Below are 16,590 nucleotides of genomic sequence, written 5' to 3' on the forward strand. Positions count from 1 at the left end.
CTGATGGGGACCAGGACTCAGATCTCCACCCCAGCGCTAGAATGGCGGAGACCCGAGTATGGGGAGGGGCGGCAGGTGGCTAGAGGGGGCTCGTGGGGAGGGGACACGGGAGCGGGAGATGGATGCTCTGAGCCGAGAGAAAGACCGGGTGCAGGCTGGGAAGGGGGCAGGAAGCCTAAGGGGGCCTCTGGAGACAGGGGGAGGGAGGGCGGGCGGGGCAGAGAGGAAATGAAAAAGCTGGGGCGAGTGAGCTAAGGGAGGGGTGGAGAAGGAGAAGCTGACACAGACCTACGCAGACTTCTGCTCGGCACCCGGCAGGAGCAAGGAGAGAGGAGGTAGGGACAGACAGACGGATGGACAGACAGACAGGCTGAGGAAGGAGAACGTTCAGGGTGGAGAGACAGGGCTGGCGAAAGGCAGACGGGGTGGATACATAGGAGAGACAGATAGACAGACAGCAAGAGAGAGAGAGGCACACACTGATCTCAGCGTGCTGGAGGAGGAAAAGACAGAGACACCCAGGAAAGAACTAAGGAAGACAGATAGACACTGGGGAGGATGAAGGAGAGAGATAGACAGACAGACAAACCGCTGCCCATGGAGGACTGGGGGCTGCAAGGCAAATGGAAGCCATGCTAGAGACCGCGGCGAGTGCGGGCACCTGAGTGGCCCCCTCCCCCTTGAGTCCTTCCCGCCAGCACCGTGGGCATCGGCCAGCCATGGCAGATTCCTGCCAGAACCTCACCTATGTGCGGGACTCGGTGGGGCCAGCCACCAGCACCCTGATGTTTGTGGCGGGCGTGGTGGGCAATGGGCTGGCCCTGGGCATCCTGGGCGGGCGGCGTCGGTCACACCCATCGGCCTTTGCGGTGCTGGTCACAGGGCTGGCCGTGACTGACCTGCTGGGCACCTGCTTCCTGAGCCCGGCCGTGTTTGTGGCCTATGCCCGCAACAGCTCGCTGCTGGGCCTGGCCCACGGGGGCCCCGAACTGTGCAGCGCCTTCGCCTTTGCCATGACCTTCTTCGGCCTGGCCTCCACGCTCATCCTCTTTGCCATGGCCGTGGAGCGCTGCCTGGCACTCAGCCACCCCTATCTGTACGCCCAGCTGGATGGGCCACGCTGTGCCCGCCTGGCACTGCCCACCATCTACGCCTTCTGCCTTCTCTTCTGTACCCTGCCCCTCCTGGGCTTGGGCCAGCACCAACAATACTGCCCGGGCAGCTGGTGCTTCATCCGCATGCGGGCACCTGAGCTGGGCGGCTGTGCCTTCTCCCTGGCCTATGCCAGTCTGGTGGCCCTGTTGGTGAGTGCCATCATGCTGTGCAATGGCTCCGTCACTGTCAGCCTCTGTCGCATGTACCGCCAGCAGCGGCGGCAGCAGGGCGCGCTGGTGCCCAGCTCAGGGGCCCGAGAGGACGAGCTGGACCATCTCATGCTGCTGGGCGTCATGACAGGCATCATGGCCGTGTGCTCGCTGCCTCTCACGGTGAGTCCCTCTGCCCAGCGCGGGTCCTCCGGGGAGGAGGTCAGGGGCTAGGTCGGTCTGGGCTGGGTGGTATCCATTTCACAGGTGAGGAAATGGAGACTCATGAGACTTTTGGGGGGGCCGATGCTGGGCCTTGAACTCAGGGCCTGGGCCGTGTCCCTGATCTTATTTCTCTCAAGGCCAGCACTCTACCACGTGAACCGCAGCGCCACTGCTGGCTTTGGGTGGTTCACTGACTGGCGATAAGAGTCTCACGGTCTTTCCTGTCCAGGGCTGGCTTTGACCCATGATCCTCAGGTCTTAGCCTTCTGAATAGCTAGGATGACAGGCGTGGGCTGGCAACGCCTAGCTTTGAAAGGGATTTGTCTACTGTCAACTAAGTCACAATTGCCCCATTTGACTCCTCCAACCTCTTCCACACTTTCTGGCCCCCCAACCAGCAAGTGCACCTCAACTCTCCATCTTCCCCGTGAACAAAGGATCCACAATCCATGCGCCCCCTGCAGGCCACATTCAGTCGCTTGTGGCTTAAGATCACCTCCACGTGGTCCTTTCACAACCACACCACCAGCATGTGGCAGGAAATGGCCCCAGGTCCCCCAAAAGCAGCCTTGGTGGGTGACATCTGCCAGCTACCTCTTTATTATTAGTGTGATGGATTTTTCTACGTAGTCCAGGCTGGCCTCGAACATGCAGCCTTCTTGCTTTCTGTCTCTCACTGCTGAGCTTACAAGTGTGCCCCCCCCCGTGTTCAGCTTTGCCCATCTCACATTTATTCTCGTCCGTTTCCCTACTTCTGTAAAATGACGAAATTGAGTGGGATTGAGGGGACCCTGAGACTTTTGGGGGGGCAGGTTATGATGACCCAGACACTGGGCACATCTAGACACAGTGGTCTGCATGCCATTTCAGGGGTTCTCAGAGATCTCAGCCAAGCATTCAGGGAAATCTGGAGTCATCCCAGCTGCAAAGGGTGGGGTGAGGGGCTAGGAGTGTGGCCTGGTGGTAGAGTGCTTGCCTAGCATGCACGAAGACCCAGGGGGTTCGATTCCTTGGTACCACATACATAGGGAAAGCTGGAAGTGGTGCTGTGGCTCAAGTGGCAGAGTGCTAGCTTTGAGAAAAGCCAAGGACAGGGGCCGGGAGTTTGGCCTAGTGGTAGAGTACTTGCCTAGCATGCATGAAGACCCGGGTTCGATTCCTCGGTACCACATATAGAAAAAAAAAGCCAGAAGTGGTGCTGAGGCTCAAGTGGTAGAGCTCTAGCCTTGAGAAAGTCCAAGGACAGTGCTCAGACCCTGAGCTCAAGCCCAGGACTGGCAAAAAAGAAAAGAGAAGCCAAGGACAGTGCCAGGCCCTGAGTTCAAGCCCTAGGACCGGAAAAAAAGAAAATGTGGAGACAAATGGACAAATGCCTCTAATCCTCGCCACCATTTCCAGGTGCTGCTCTCTGATAATGTTTCCTGGGGTTTTCCCTGTCTTAAGCTGAAAGATCTGTCCTCCTTTAAGTTTTGATCTTATATCAATTTCCTTCCTTTCTGATCGGCACTCCCTCCCTCCCTCATTCCTGCCCTGACAGAGGAGGGGGGAGGCCACAGGGGCGAAAGAGGCAGTGGGGGCAGGGGAAGTTGCGTGGCAATTTTTTTCTCCAGTTCTGGGGCTTGAATTCAGGGCCTGAGCAGTGTCCTTGGGCTTTTCTCAGAGCTAGGGCTCTACCCCTTGAGCCACAGCACCACTTGTGGCTTTTTCTATGGATGTGGTACTGAGGAATCGAACCCGGGGCTTCATGCATGCTAGGCAAGCACTCTTACCACTAGGCTACCTTCCCAGCCTCCTGGTACTTCCTGACCAGCCTCCCCTGTCCTCAGATCCGTGGCTTCACACAAGCCATCGCCCCGGACAGCAACGAGATGGGGGATCTCCTGGCTTTCCGCTTCAACGCCTTCAACCCCATCCTGGACCCCTGGGTGTTCATTCTGTTCCGCAAGGCCGTCTTTCAGCGACTCCGGCTCTGGTTTTGCTGCCTCTGGGCCCAGCCTGCCCCCGAGGAACTGCACACAGCCCAACCCAGGCCCACCTCAAAGAGGGGGGACCCTCAGGCCCCCCATACTTTGGAGAGGAAGGAGGGAAGTTGGGTGCCTCTGTCCACTTGGAGTGAGAGCCAGAGGGTCCCTCTGCCTCCTGTGCCCAGTGGTGGCGGCCCTGCGGGGTCGCTGTCCAAAGCAGAGGCGGCGGTCACCTGCTCCCTCTGCTAACCGCTGGGCTGCCCTGAGGCCTGCCGTCATCTTGTCTTCTGGGCACCCGAGCCAGAAAAGCAGCGATTCGTTCAGCTGATGGCTGTGTAAGCCAGAGCTTTGATGCTCCCCCGAATTCAAGGGGTGCTCAGCTGCTCTTTCTCTTCTTTCTGAGCAGCTATTGGGGTGGGGTGGGGAGGGGGGGCGATGCAGGCACCTAGGAAGAGCAGATCTCTCAAAATAGCCAGTGGCCGAGGCAGCTGGCTCTCCATCCATCTTCCTGTGTAAATATTTAAGAAATGGAAAAGTGCCCAGTGGCTTCTGTGTATTCAGGTCTGTTTGGGTTGGGGCTCCCATCCTCAGCCTTATCCATTAAGGGGGTTCCAGCCACCCACCCACCCCCATCCCAGCTCCCTAGGGGACAGCCCTGCCCTTGCACAAGACACCGTTTCTCTGCTCCCAGAGCTGGGATTGTGGAAACACTTCTCCCCACTTCTTCCCAACAGCCTGAGCCCCAAGAGCATGGGGAAGGAATGGGGGGGCTGTCTCCCCCACACATCGTCAGATGTGACCCTGCTGGTCTTGCCCTTCATATTGGAAAGGCCTGTGCCCGGCTAGGCCATGGACAGTGGGTAGAGCGGAGGAAGATGGAGGCCTTGGTGTGGGGGGACATGGGGTTCCAGGGACTGCCCCAGAGGGCACAGTGGGTCCTGCTCTGACTTCTGGTCCTGGACAAATAAATGCTTCCTTACTGAGCCTGACCTCCTGTCCCTTCACAAAAATTCCTTCCTTCCTTCCTGCCTTCCTTTCTTCCTGCCTGTCTGCCTGCCTTCCTTCCCTTTCCTCCCTACTTTCCTTCCTTCCTTCCTTCCTTTGTTCCTTCCTTCATTCCATTTACACATTCACTCTGAGAACCGCCAACTTTTATGAGTTACAGGCAAGTCTGCTCTGTCCTGGACCCCATCCGGGAAGGGGATTTCCAGGCTTTCCCAAGCCCCTCTGGGACAGGGAATTAGGGGTGTCTGGGAATTGGCTGGCCTATTAGAAAGGAAGTGAGTTGCTGCGGGTGGGGGTGAGGAGCAGGGACCTTCCTGTCCCAGCGTCAGCCCTGGTCCCTTTCTCCATCTGCTCAGCCTGGGTCTCAAAGTGGCTGGTAGGGAGGCCAGGAGGGGAGGCCACCTGGATTTGGCACACACAGCTCAGGGCCTGGTGGAAATTGACTTGGGCCATAGCTGGCTGGCTGGAGCCACATTGCCTTTCTGTACCTGATGTGCTTTGGGTCCTAAACCAGTGCTTAGCCACCAGGGCTGCGGAAACTGATTAAGGGATTGGTAAAACAATGCCACAGCTCTTATGGCCTCAGCTGGCAGCTGCTGTAATCTAGGCAAGCAAGGCTTGGCACAGTGGTTTCGAGTATTCTCCATTTCTCTATAGCTGCTATACCTCAGATGATGGTCAGAAAGAACATGGGGTTGAGGAAACCAGTTCGTGGGTTCAGCGGTTCTCTTGGGGGGAATAAAGCACATCAGAAAGGGGGCCACCCATGTCATTGTACAAAATCCCACAGATGTTGTACTTGGAACTGTGGTTAACATGATAGCTTTGATGTCATGGGAATCCTACAGTAATAATAATAATAATAATAAAAACATGTTATATGGAAAATAAAATGAATGTATTTCGCAACTTCTATAGCAGTCATGACTGAGTAATAACATTGGTGGAACTTAAGAATAGAAAGTCAGGGGCTGGGAGTGTGGCTTAGTGGTAGAGTGTTTACCTAGCTACATGTGTGAAGCCCTGGGTTGGATCCTTTAGTAACACATACACAGAAAAAGCCAGAAGTGGCAATTGGCTCAGGTGGTAGAGCAAAAGAAGCTCAGGGGCAGTGCCCAGGCCCTGAGTTCAAAGTCCTAGGACTGGCAAAAAAAAAAAAAAAAAAAAAAAAAGGAAGAAGAAGGGCCAGGAGTTTGGCCTAGTGGTAGAGTGCTTGCCTAGCATGCACGAAGACCCGGGTTCGATTCCTTGGTACCACATACTTAGAAAAAGCCAGAAGTGGTGCTGAGGCTCAAGTGGTAGAGCTCTAGCCTTGAGAAAAATCCAAGGACAGTGCTCAGGCCCTGAGCTCAAGCCCAGGACTGGCAAAAAAAAAAAAAAAAAAAAAAAGGAAGAAGAAGAAGCCAGACACGGTGTCTCATGCCTGTAATCCTAGCTACTCAGGAGGCTGAGATCTGAGGTTCTCAGTTCAAAGTCAGCTTGGGCACAAAAGTCTACAAGAGTCTTATCTCCAATTAACCACCAGAAAACCAGAAAACCAGAAGTGGCAATGTGGCTCAAATGGTAGAGCGCTAGCCTTAAGCTTAAGAGCTCAGGAACAGTGTCCAGGTCCAGAGTTCAAGCCTCACGGCTGGGGGCACCTCACAACGGAGGGCAGCTGGGGTGGGGGGAATGGAAAGTCAGCTGGATCTAATCCCAGTACTTAGGAAGCAGAGGCAAGAAGGGCCAAGGATTTGAGGCCAGCTGAGGCTCCAGGGTGAGACCCAGCCGCAAAACAAACCAACAGCTGGGCACTAAGTGGCCCTCCCCTGCCTGTAATTTTAGCTACAGAAGAGGTTGAGGTCTGAGGAGCACAGTTCCAAGCTTACCGGGATAGAAAAGTCCATGAGACATTTATTTCCAAATTAACTAGCAAAAGAGCTGGGCTGGGGGTACGGCTCAAATGATAGCAGAAAAGCAGAGAGCTGGAGGCCTTGAGTTCAAGCCCTGGTGCAGGCAAAAGAAATCAACAGACAGATGCTGGATCCAATAAAAAAAAGTCTACACAAGGCCAGGCTCTATGGCTCACACCTCGGAAGTGGTTCGCCCAGGTAAAGGTAGTGTGATCTTTTCTCACAATAATGACAGTTGGGGATGTAGCTTCTGACAAAAGGCCTGAGTGCAATCCTTAGTTAGGGTAGAGAGAGGTAGGGAGGAGAATCAGGGTTTCAGAGCCCAGGGGAGGCTTCTTGAGGGAAGTATGGCTGCCTAGCTTCCTTCTTTGACCACTGTTAATTTGTCACCCTGCTCTTGAGAGCACTGTCCACGCCAGGCTGCCCTGGGCGGCTGGGATAGCTAACAGCCATGACCACAGCCCTGGCCATCCTCTGCTAACCAGCTACTCCAGCAACAGTTGCATAAACACAACCTGTGTCATCAGCAGCTCGAACACATTATAGGCTGTGCGGAGTGCCTGGGCCAGGCACTTGCTGTAGTGTGTTGTGGGCATCAGGGAGAGACTTTCTTCATTTGTCTTTCTATCCCGGATCGGACCTACAGATGGGACTCTACCAAACACAGAAGCCAAGCATGGGGGCTTACACCTGTAATTTCCAGCTACCTAGGAGGCAAGATAAAGAGGGTCAGAAGTGGAGGCTGGTGCAAACAAGTGTTGCTGGCACCCCTCCCCCAATTTAGTCAATATTCTGGGCATGGTGGTAGGTGACTGTCATGGAAGCTACGCTGAGGCCAGCCCTGGGCAAAACCATAAGATTCTACTTGAAAAGTCAACTAAAGGGCTGGAATGGAGCTCAGTGACAAAGTGCTTGCCTAGCAAGACCAATGTCCTGGGTTCAAGTCCCAGTACCAGAAAGAGCAAAACAAAACGAAAGGAAAGAAAAAATAAATGAAAACAAAAATGGCTGTGGGCAGGGGTAGAATGCTGGTGGAGCAAGCACGAGGCCCTGACTTTAAAGCCCAGCTCCGATTTTTTGTTGGAGCCTGCAAGCACTCTATTACTGAGCCACATTCCCAGCCCCATTTCTTTTTAATGCAAAATAAAATAAAAATACCTCAGTGGTAGAGCATGTGCCTAAAACACAAAGCCCTTCAGGTCCAACTCCCAGAAGCAAGGGGCAAAGCATGAGATAAAAGAAACCTGGCGGGGCAGGGAGTTTGGCCTAGTGGTAGAGTGCTTGCCTAGCATGCATGAAGACCCGGGTTCGATTCCTCGGTACCACATACATAGAAAAAAGCCGGAAGTGGTGCTGAGGCTCAAGTGGTAGAGCTCTAGCCTTGAGAAAGTCCAAGGACAGTGCTCAGGCCCTGAGCTCAAGCCCAGGACTGGCAAAAAAAAAAAAACAAAAAACAAAACCAAAAAGAAACCTGGCCTCTCCCTCCACGGAACAGCAGTCAGGGAGTTGCCTTTGTCTATCGGGCTCCACCTTCTGGTCACACGGGGAATGACACCTGGAAGTGGCTGGCACTGGAGTAGGGGCTGCCCCCTAACCTGGGGAAGAGGCGGGGCCGGGGCCCCACCTGGGAGCCCCTGTCTAGCCACCTGGTCGGGACAGGGCCTGGCTGGTCCAGCAGCACTGAGCCAGGCCTGGGGAATCTGTGCAGCCTGCCTGCCTGCCTGGAGCCATGAGAAGCTGAGAGCTGGTGTCTCTGATTAATAAAGAATGGGAAAGGAAGTCATGATTATTTAATGCCTCAGCCCATCTAGGAGTAAAAGTCTTCCCACACGGAGCGCCCAAGGGGGAACACGGGAAGAGGCGAGGGAAGAGGTGTCGGAGGCGGTGAAAGGCCCTGGAAAGCCCAGCCTCGGCCCTCAGAGCTGAGATTTGACTCAGCGTAGCCACAGGGGACAAGGCGTTACTTCCAAGATGGTGTGGCCCTGCCTGTGTGTCCACCCCGCTCTCCTCGTGAGGCCAGGCTCCGTGCTGGGAGCACTGGGGGGAGCACAGTAGCCTCAGCTCTCTGCAGAGACACACACCCACTTGTGTGCATCTGCCCAAGGCCACCAAGCCTGTACCCCACCTGCTACACTACGCTGCAGCCGGACCTGACACTGCCCAATCCTGCCCAATCCTCTGCCCAGTTTATGTCTCTCCATGCTTGCCCCCCCTGGGTGATCCAAGACCCGTGAGCCAACTCTCCTGGGAAAAACCCCAGGCTTTCCGTGAACCCCGAGAACTGAGAAGCTTCTCTTCTCATCCAAGTCCTCCTGTGGCAGGGGCTGGCCTGTGCTGTCACCCCAAGTCCTCACAGAGGGACAGGGCCCCACTTGGCCTCTACTCCCTGTCCGACTCCCCCTGACTCCCCCCCCCCTTCCTTTCAGCTTTCTGCTGCCTGGAGCTTCTGGACTTGTAGACAGCACACAACCCTGACAGTCGCCATTCTCAACCACTGGAGGGGGATGCAGGGATGGGGGGAGAGACATCCACGTAGGTGCAGATAAGGGGAGAAGCCAGGTCAGGTAGTCACTGTATTTTATTGGAAAACATTGATAGATTTTTTTTTCACAGCTTGAACTGAACACAATATTGCCCGGTTTAAAAAAAGAAAGAAAAGAACAACAACAACATAAAACAAAACACCCAAAACATTCGGGTATGTCCACAGCCTCACACCTCCCTGCCCTGCCCTCAGCTCCTGGCTGGGTCCCCACCACCCTCCATCCCTCCCTTCTCCCGAGGCTGCTGCCAGAGGCCAGAGAAGTCTCCAAGCTGGGCAGGAAGAGCCACTTGATCGACCAGGGGGGCCAGATGAGACGAACAGAAACAGGAAACAAACCCAGACCGGAGTGCCCACGGTGACTGACATGTCCCAGAGGCGAGGGCGCGGACCATGCTCTCCGCTGGGCGGGGGCAGGCAGGGCAAGGGCAGAGGCGGCAGAGGCAGTGCAGGAGGAGCGGAGCTGGGTGGGCAGTGCCACCGGCGGGTAGGAGGCAGAGGCTGCCCGCTCCGGGCTCTGCGTGGCAGGAACCGTGTTATTGCAGGTGTGTTCTGAGAGCATGGTGTGGCTGTGTCCCCTAAGCCCACCCTTCAGCTGGCCTGGCATGGTTGGGACAAAAATCAAGCTTTCAAGGAGCATAAAGGAGAAGGGAGAGGGTAACCGGCACGCCCCACAGCGACCTTTCCCAGGCAGGCCGTGGAGGGCCACGGCCGCGGGAGCAGAGCCGCGCGGGATGTTAGCACCAGGTATGTGCAGGCCAGAGCAACCGCTGGAGGGACACGGGGCAAGGGCCAGCTGCAGAGCGGCCCCGCCTCAGAGCCAGCCAGCCAGCAGGACCTGATGCTGCCCGCCCGGGCGATGCCCTCGGGTGGTAAAGGAATGCCAGCTCCTAATGTCTTCTTGCCCCTTGTCCCCCATCCTGGGCACATCCTGTCACTGCCACAATTCTTGCTGCCCCCGAGGCCCTCCCCTGCCATGCCCCCAGGCTGCTGAGCCCGGGCGTGGAAGCACGGGGTGGTTCATGCAATAGCGAAGGCATGCTCGTGTGCCTGGGCCAGGGCCTTCATCCACTCTGCAGGGCCGGGCCAGGGCTGCAGCCACCCCAGCAACCGAAAGGACAAACAAAAGCAAACAAACTGAAACGGAGGAGAGCCACCGGGCTGTGAGAAGGGCAGAGGCTCCCCAGGGGGAGGGGAGGTCTTGTCAATGCATCAGGCCTGGAAGATGTGAGGGGGAGGACAAAGGAAGCCATGAGGGGCACGGAGGGAGAGGAAGGAGGAAGAGCAGTCATGCAGCGTGGGACAAATCTTTTGTTGCTTTATCAGATTCTCAGTCAGTCAATTGGTGTTTGCTAGAACCGGGGTACGCGGGGAGTGGTGAAGAGCTCGTGAGGCCAGGAGGACGGGCGTGGCCAGGCCCCCGCTTCACTTCGCAGTCATCATCTGTACAAACTCTGCCAAGAGACGGATGGAGGGCTAGGGTGAGCGGGCGCCACCCGCGCTGCCCACCCGGGCCCCAGGCCAGGCCACGCGGCCTCACCTTCGTAGTTGACCTGGCCGTCTCCATCGATGTCAGCCTCCCGGATCATCTCGTCCACCTCCTCGTCCGTCAGCTTCTCCCCCAGGTTCGTCATTACATGGCGCAGCTCTGCAGCGCTGATGTAGCCGTTTCCGTCCTGCGGCGGGGACACACTGTGCTTAGCCTCCGGTGTTGGCGGTGCCCCTTCCCCCGAGGGTGCAGGGCGGGCCGGGAGCGGGCTGCCTACCTTGTCGAAGACGCGGAATGCCTCCCGGATTTCCTCCTCGCTGTCCGTGTCCTTCATCTTCCTGGCCATCATGGTCAGAAACTCAGGGAAGTCAATGGTGCCGTTGCCTGGACGGAGGGGAAGGCAGGGTAGAGGACGTGGGCACCCCGTTCGCTGCCCTACGCCGGCTCCCCACCCACTCCCGGGACCCACCGTCTGCGTCCACTTCATTGATCATGTCCTGCAGCTCGGCCTCCGTGGGGTTCTGCCCCAGGGATCGCATCACTGTCCCCAGCTCCTTGGTGGTGATAGTGCCATCTCCATCCTTGTCGAAGAGGGAGAAGGCCTCCTTGAACTCTGAGGAGAGGGGCAAGTCAGGGGGATAAGGTGTAGACCCCCTCCTGCAGAAAGGCCCACAGTCCCCCCCCACCTAGGGAAGGAGAAACGGGGCCACACGCGAGATGGGAGCCACCCTCTCTGGGCAGCGCTCGGGGCAGAACCTTTCCACCTTTCCCTGGCGGCCTGTGCGAGCAGCTGTCTGCAGACAACGCTGCCCTCCTTGGCTCCTGACTCCGGCTCCCCCTCAAGTGATGAAATGGACCAAAGTGATGGGGTGAACGAGAGCCAAGAAGGACCTGCAGTGGGCCAGTCAAGGTCAGCCAAGATCAACAAAGGCAGGCAAGGGGCAGCTGCAGATTGCCTTTGGCCAGCCTGAAGGGGAATGTGGGCACCGAGTCCCTTCCGATAGGCACTGCCACTAGCCTGCCTGTGGGTGCTGCCAGTTTCCAGAGAAGGAGCTGAGCCGTGGGGGTGGTGACGCGTGGGGTGGTCAGCAGCAGAGCACAGCTGATGGCCGCTGCGTGGGGTGGGATGTGGGGCTGTCAGGCCAGGAAGATGAGGCGCTCCTGGTGCCAAGTGGGAAGGCCCCAGCTGGGGCCACACCAGGGTGGGGGAGAAGCACGTGGTGCCCACCCACCCTCCTACGGGCTCGCTTCAGAACCCAGTTCTTTCTACCCTAAGACCTTAGGGAACAGATGCTGGCAGCCCATTCCCAGAGGGGGGGGGCGGGGCGAGGTGTGGGACAGGGGTGAAAGTGGGGTGGTATTTGTGAGACTAGGGTGGCAGGTGGGGTGGAAAGGACACACACACACTGCAGCTGTGACCCAGGGCCGTGGCTCTGAGCAATCTGTCCAATCCCCCTTGGGGATGCTGACACTCAGCTGCTGTCTGGGGGTGGGAGGGGGAGTGGCTCACAAGGCCCCTGGGTTTGTGACCTAAAACAACAAGGCAGTTGTCTGGGTTTCCACTGCCCAGGGCCAATGTTAAGGCACTGTGATATGACTGTGCCACTGACTTTGGAGAGGTGAGTCCAGCTGCCTCCTCTCACCCAGCTTCTGCCCTGCAGGGTCTAGGCTGGGTCAGGGGCACTGGTGCACCAGCGCCTGTTCTGGGAACCGTTCCCCATCGTCTGCATTGTGGGCCCGTGGCCAGGAGTGACGCCAGGGCTCACTCCGTTCCCCAAGCCACCGAGGCTGCAGAGGGAAATGCGGACAGGACACACACCCAATCGCACCCTGCCTTGTGCAGCTGAGCTTTCTGGGGTCTCTGAGAACATGCCCATGTCCCCAGCTCAAGAAGCACACATCTAGTGACAAGCTATACACCAGGTAGCACTAAAATTCCTGCAGCCAGCGAGCCCAGCCCGTGGGACACAGGCAGCCATGGTCAGGTGCTGTGCAGGGAACAGCTGGGGAAAAGCAAGTGCAAGCACGCATGGAAGGGGCAGAGGACTTCAGTCCCACGGGAGGACATGCTCGTCCCTCACCCAGTGTGTGCAGGCTGGGAGGGGGCTCACCCATAGCCCCTGGTTTCAAGGCCCCAAGTGAGCCTCTGCCAGGAGAGGAACAGAGCACCTGTGCAGCCTGGCCATGGGGGCATGATGGGGTACCTATGGGTTCTTATGCTGGCCCAGGCCTGGCATCCTTCAGAAGCAAGACGGCTGGAATGGAGCACTCACCTGCGATCTGCTCCTCGGTCAGCTGGTCAGCCTGGGAAGCAGGAAGGACAGACATCAGCCCCTGGGCCCTGGAGGCTCCTCCCCTGCCCAGCCCCCTCTGTGGAGGCCAGTTTCACATGGCAGCCCTGCTAGACAAGAGGGGCTCAACATAAAGTTAGGGTTTCAGAGCTGGGTGCCAGGGTGGACCAATCCCCTGGCCTGCCTGGTGTGGGCCAAGAATGCTGCTCAAGAGCCACGGGCGGGCAGGAGGAGCGCTGCTCCAGCTCCGAGGCAGCTGTGGGGCTATGGCACCAGCAGATGTGTGGCTGGTGGGAGCCCAGAGGCCCCAAACTAAAACAGGCTGGGCAGCAGGAAGCAGTCTGGGCCACCTTTGCTAGATCTGTGCCACCTACCTGGCAGTGTCTTGTCCAAGCACAATGGACCTGAGTGGCAAAAATTCCCTTCACCCTAAGCTGTTCCAGTGCCTACAAGTCACCTGGCCAGCCCCGCTCCCCGCAGCACACAGGGCAGGCAACACGCCGTTCTGTTCTGTTCTTTGGGATCAGTGTGGCAAAGGGTCCCAGGTGGCAGCAGTGAGGGTGAAGAATGTTAAGTTTGCTCAAGGGCTGCAGTTTTTAACTCATTCTAGCATGGTCAGCCTAGGCAGTGTGGGGCAGGGGAGAGGGAGAAGACACAGGAGGAGGGACCCAGTCCTCCGGAGCACTGATTCCGAGGCAAATGTCCCTTGTGTTTGTGGATGCTTTGGAGAAGCCCCCCCAACCCCGTACCAGTGCAGGTCCAGACCACGCCCTGCCCTTCCTGGCTAGGAGGCGGGGCTCCCACTCTGCTCAGGGATTCTGTTAGAAGCAGAAGCAACAACAGTGTATCTGTGTGACCCTACAAGAAGGTTCTAGAACTTCCATCAGAGTCCTGGTCTACAATCTACCACCTGTGTGTTGTTTCACGGGAAGGAAGAACCTGAGGCCAAGTTCCAAACAGGCACTGCAGGGGGGTGGCAGAGGAAGGGAAGAGAAGGAAAAACACACAGACGTATTCCGGAAAAATCCAAAGTCTAAAAGGGCAGGTTACGAGGCTCAATGGACTCCTCTACACCAACCTGGGGGGCAGGACTGAGGAGCCCGGGGGCCCATCTGCCTCCCTGGGCTCCTGAAGGCAAAGGGCCCTGGCCTGACACCTGAGGAAGCTGCTGGGAACGTGAGAGGCAGGGATGGGCTTCTGGTTACCCAGGCCAGTCCTGCTGGGGGAGGGGAGGGCTGCCACTCCATCTGCTACCCATTCTCTCATTCTCTTCACTCAGGTCCCCCCTCCCCCGTGTTGCCCGCAGTGAAAGGACCTGGAGGCTAGGACAGCCTGCAGAATGCCCAAGGTGGCTCTAGAGGCCCCTCCAGCCAGAGCTGGAGATGTGGATAAGACTCAGCTCCATCCAGGCTTGCTGCAAATAGGCGTGGCTGTGCATGGAGGTCTGTGGGATACTGGCAGTTGCTCCCATGCAGCTCCCTCCCCTGGCTCCATAAAGGAAAGGGCCCAGCTCAGCTCACACCTCCCTGCATGGTGTCACCCATTCTGTAAGCACCACCGACCATCGCTGGCCACCTGTCCCCAAGCTGCTTTCTTTTCCAGCACAGAGACTGTTGGCTTTCACCAAAAACTATCTCCAAAATAACCAAGCTTCTCTCTGGCTCTCTTAGCCCTCAGCTAAGGCTGCAGCTTGGGGTGGGGGAGGGAAGAGGGTACAATTTCTCAGCCAGAGTGGTGTTTGAAACCAAGGCCAGGGGGAGCAGAGAGCCAAAGTTCAACCCCAGTTATCTATCAGAGACCTGTCCCACCCATGCCTTGCTGATTACAAAGGGAAAGAGAAACTGGTCAGGGCCAGAGCCCAGGCCCTCCTTGGGAGGTGCCAATGCTGGGGGCAGGGGGGGCCCTTAGTAGATTCTGCTGGGGAAAACTGGGTGGTGGCAAGAGGAGCCCTCAGGTCTGTGTCAGCAAGTATGAGATCTGATACAGGGCGGCTGCCTGTCCTCCCCAGTCTTGCCAGGGAGTCTGGGGGGTAGGGTGTGAGCGGCTGGTTTTCCCGCACAGCCCCAGCTGTGGAAATTTGCAGAGGCACCCAGCTGAGGACTCTGAAAGGAATAGGAAGCTCTGAGGCCAGTGAAAGGTGCCCTGGGGGGGCCCACTGTGGTCAAGCTCTGCATCTCCACCCAAGGCCACAGGCGCAGGCCGCCACTGCCACTGACGACACACTGTACAGAACAGCACTGTCATTTGGCACTGGCGAGAAGTAGATGTTCAGAGCTAGAGACCGAGAGAAACCAGCACCCTGTCGGGAAAGGTCGCTTTCTTGGCCTGAATGGGCCAGTGAGCAGGGCAGCAGCGAGCAGCATCTGGGCTTGAACAGCCAGCCTCATTCCGTGCACCCCAAACTTTGATTCCCCCCTACACTCCCGTTCCATGAAGCTTCGGTGCGCAATAGAGGTCTGAGCAACTACACCCTCCTGCTCCCCACGCCATCTTCCTGGGGAAGGGGGACCCCCGGCCCGGCCCACCGCCACCCCAGCCCGAGCAGGCTTTGTCTGGACCTTTCCCCGGAGAAGAGCGGGGAGCTACCCACACCCGCCTCCAGCCCCAGGCCCGCCTGGCTGCCACTCACCTCCCCCTTCCTCGCCCACAGCCCTCCTCCAGTCTCATCTCCCACCGCCCAAGCCAAGTCCCTCCCCCTCCCCCGGAAACCCAGATTTTCAAAGCCCCAAAAGGTAGCATCCTCCCCAATGAGCCTCATCCTTCTCCCTCCTTCAACAGCCTGAACCCACCCATTAGGCTCCGAGCCTTTTCCGGGTACTCCTCGAATCACCCGGCGTCACCGCCCCCACGACCCCGCTCGGGGTCCCCGCCGGCTTCGGCGCATCTTCTCACCCCAAGCCGGGCCCTCCCGCACCCCGCCCTCCTCTCCTGCAATGCTCATCTTTGGGGACCCTCCCACCCACACGGGTGTCAGGTGCGGAGGGGACCCCATCCCTCATCCACGTCCTGGGCCCCCCTCCCACTCGGGTCTCCAGCCTCCTAGCGCCCTTCCTCCCGACGCCCCTAGACCCAACGCCTGCATCGAGGACCAGTCCCGGGCCATCTTAGGGGGGAGGGGGGCCCGGACACCCCCAATTCTGGGATCAAGCGGCCCGTTGCGGCCCTAAACGCTTCCTCGGGGCTCCGCAGGCCCTCCGGGAAGGTCCACACCCCACCCGGCGCCGAAGGCGCTGCGGAAGCCTCGACACCCCCTCGGGGGGCTGAAGCATCTCGGAGGGTTCAGACGCCACCGCGCCCCCGAGGGGCGCCTGCGAGGCCGCAGGCGGGGCACGGCCGCCCCCCACTCGGTTCGCCCCGGGGTCCGGGCCGGCCGCGTCCCCCGCCTCCGCCGCGACTCCTCGGCCCCACTCACCATGGCGAGGCCCGAGGTGTCCGGAACGCAGGGATCGAGGTTCCTACGGCGGCGGCAGCAGCAGCAGTCCGAGCTCCGCCGCGCGTCCGCGCCTCCGCACTCACTGCCCGCCGCGCGCGCCGCCGCGGCCGCCGCCCGCCCCAACGGTCCCTCAACGGCCGCCGCGCGCGCTCCGCCCCGCCCGGCCCCGCCCCGTCCTGCCCGCGCGCCGCCGCACTGCGACGCTCTCGGATCCCTCCGCGCCGCGCGCGGCCCCGACGAGACCGCGGGACCCCTCCACCCCCACCCTTTTGCCTAAGGCCAGACTTGGCCGCTCGCCCCGCGCGCGCGCTCCCGCCGCAGGACTACTTTCAATCGGCGGAGAGGCACTACACGGCGGGCGTGACGCGTCCATCTCCTCTCTGTGAGCCGCGTCGTGATTGGGCCGGTCCCATGGCGGAAATAAGAGCGGAGCGCCGATTGGTCC

At 58.6% G+C, this 16,590-nt stretch overlaps 2 protein-coding genes across 2 annotated transcripts; one reads left to right on the forward strand and one right to left on the reverse strand.

Annotated features, from left to right (window-relative positions):
- The first annotated feature begins 255 nt into the window (after nt 1-255).
- On the forward strand, nt 256-5,358 carry Ptgir (prostaglandin I2 receptor). The gene is made up of 2 exons (XM_090322663.1): nt 256-1,487; nt 3,356-5,358. Exons 1-2 carry the CDS (start codon nt 720-722, stop codon nt 3,740-3,742), a joined length of 1,155 nt encoding a protein of 384 aa, XP_090178789.1. The 5' UTR covers nt 256-719; the 3' UTR covers nt 3,743-5,358.
- A 3,592-nt stretch (nt 5,359-8,950) lies between these two features.
- Nucleotides 8,951-16,268, reverse strand: Calm3 (calmodulin 3). The gene is made up of 6 exons (XM_090322664.1): nt 16,125-16,268; nt 12,695-12,725; nt 10,891-11,034; nt 10,699-10,805; nt 10,473-10,608; nt 8,951-10,386 (listed from the first exon to the last, which is right to left on the reverse strand). The coding sequence occupies exons 1-6, from the start codon at nt 16,125-16,127 to the stop codon at nt 10,358-10,360; spliced, it is 450 nt and encodes a 149-aa protein (XP_090178790.1). The 5' UTR covers nt 16,128-16,268; the 3' UTR covers nt 8,951-10,357.
- Between the last annotated feature and the right edge of the window lie 322 nt (nt 16,269-16,590).

This window comes from Megascapheus bottae, chromosome 31, assembly GCF_031878675.1.
Source record: "Megascapheus bottae isolate mThoBot1 chromosome 31, mThoBot2.hap1, whole genome shotgun sequence".
Taxonomy (NCBI): Eukaryota; Metazoa; Chordata; class Mammalia; order Rodentia; family Geomyidae; genus Megascapheus; species Megascapheus bottae.

Coding starts and splice junctions, on each gene's coding strand:
- Ptgir (XM_090322663.1), top strand. CDS start 720: ATGGCAGATTCCTGCCAGAACCTCACCTATGTGCGGGACTCGGTGGGG. Junction 1,488..3,355: donor TGTGCTCGCTGCCTCTCACG/GTGAGTCCCTCT, acceptor CCCTGTCCTCAG/ATCCGTGGCTTCACACAAGC.
- Calm3 (XM_090322664.1), bottom strand. Junction 10,806..10,890: donor CAATGAAGTGGACGCAGACG/GTGGGTCCCGGG, acceptor CCCTCCGTCCAG/GCAACGGCACCATTGACTTC. Junction 10,609..10,698: donor CATTCCGCGTCTTCGACAAG/GTAGGCAGCCCG, acceptor TCCCCGCCGCAG/GACGGAAACGGCTACATCAG.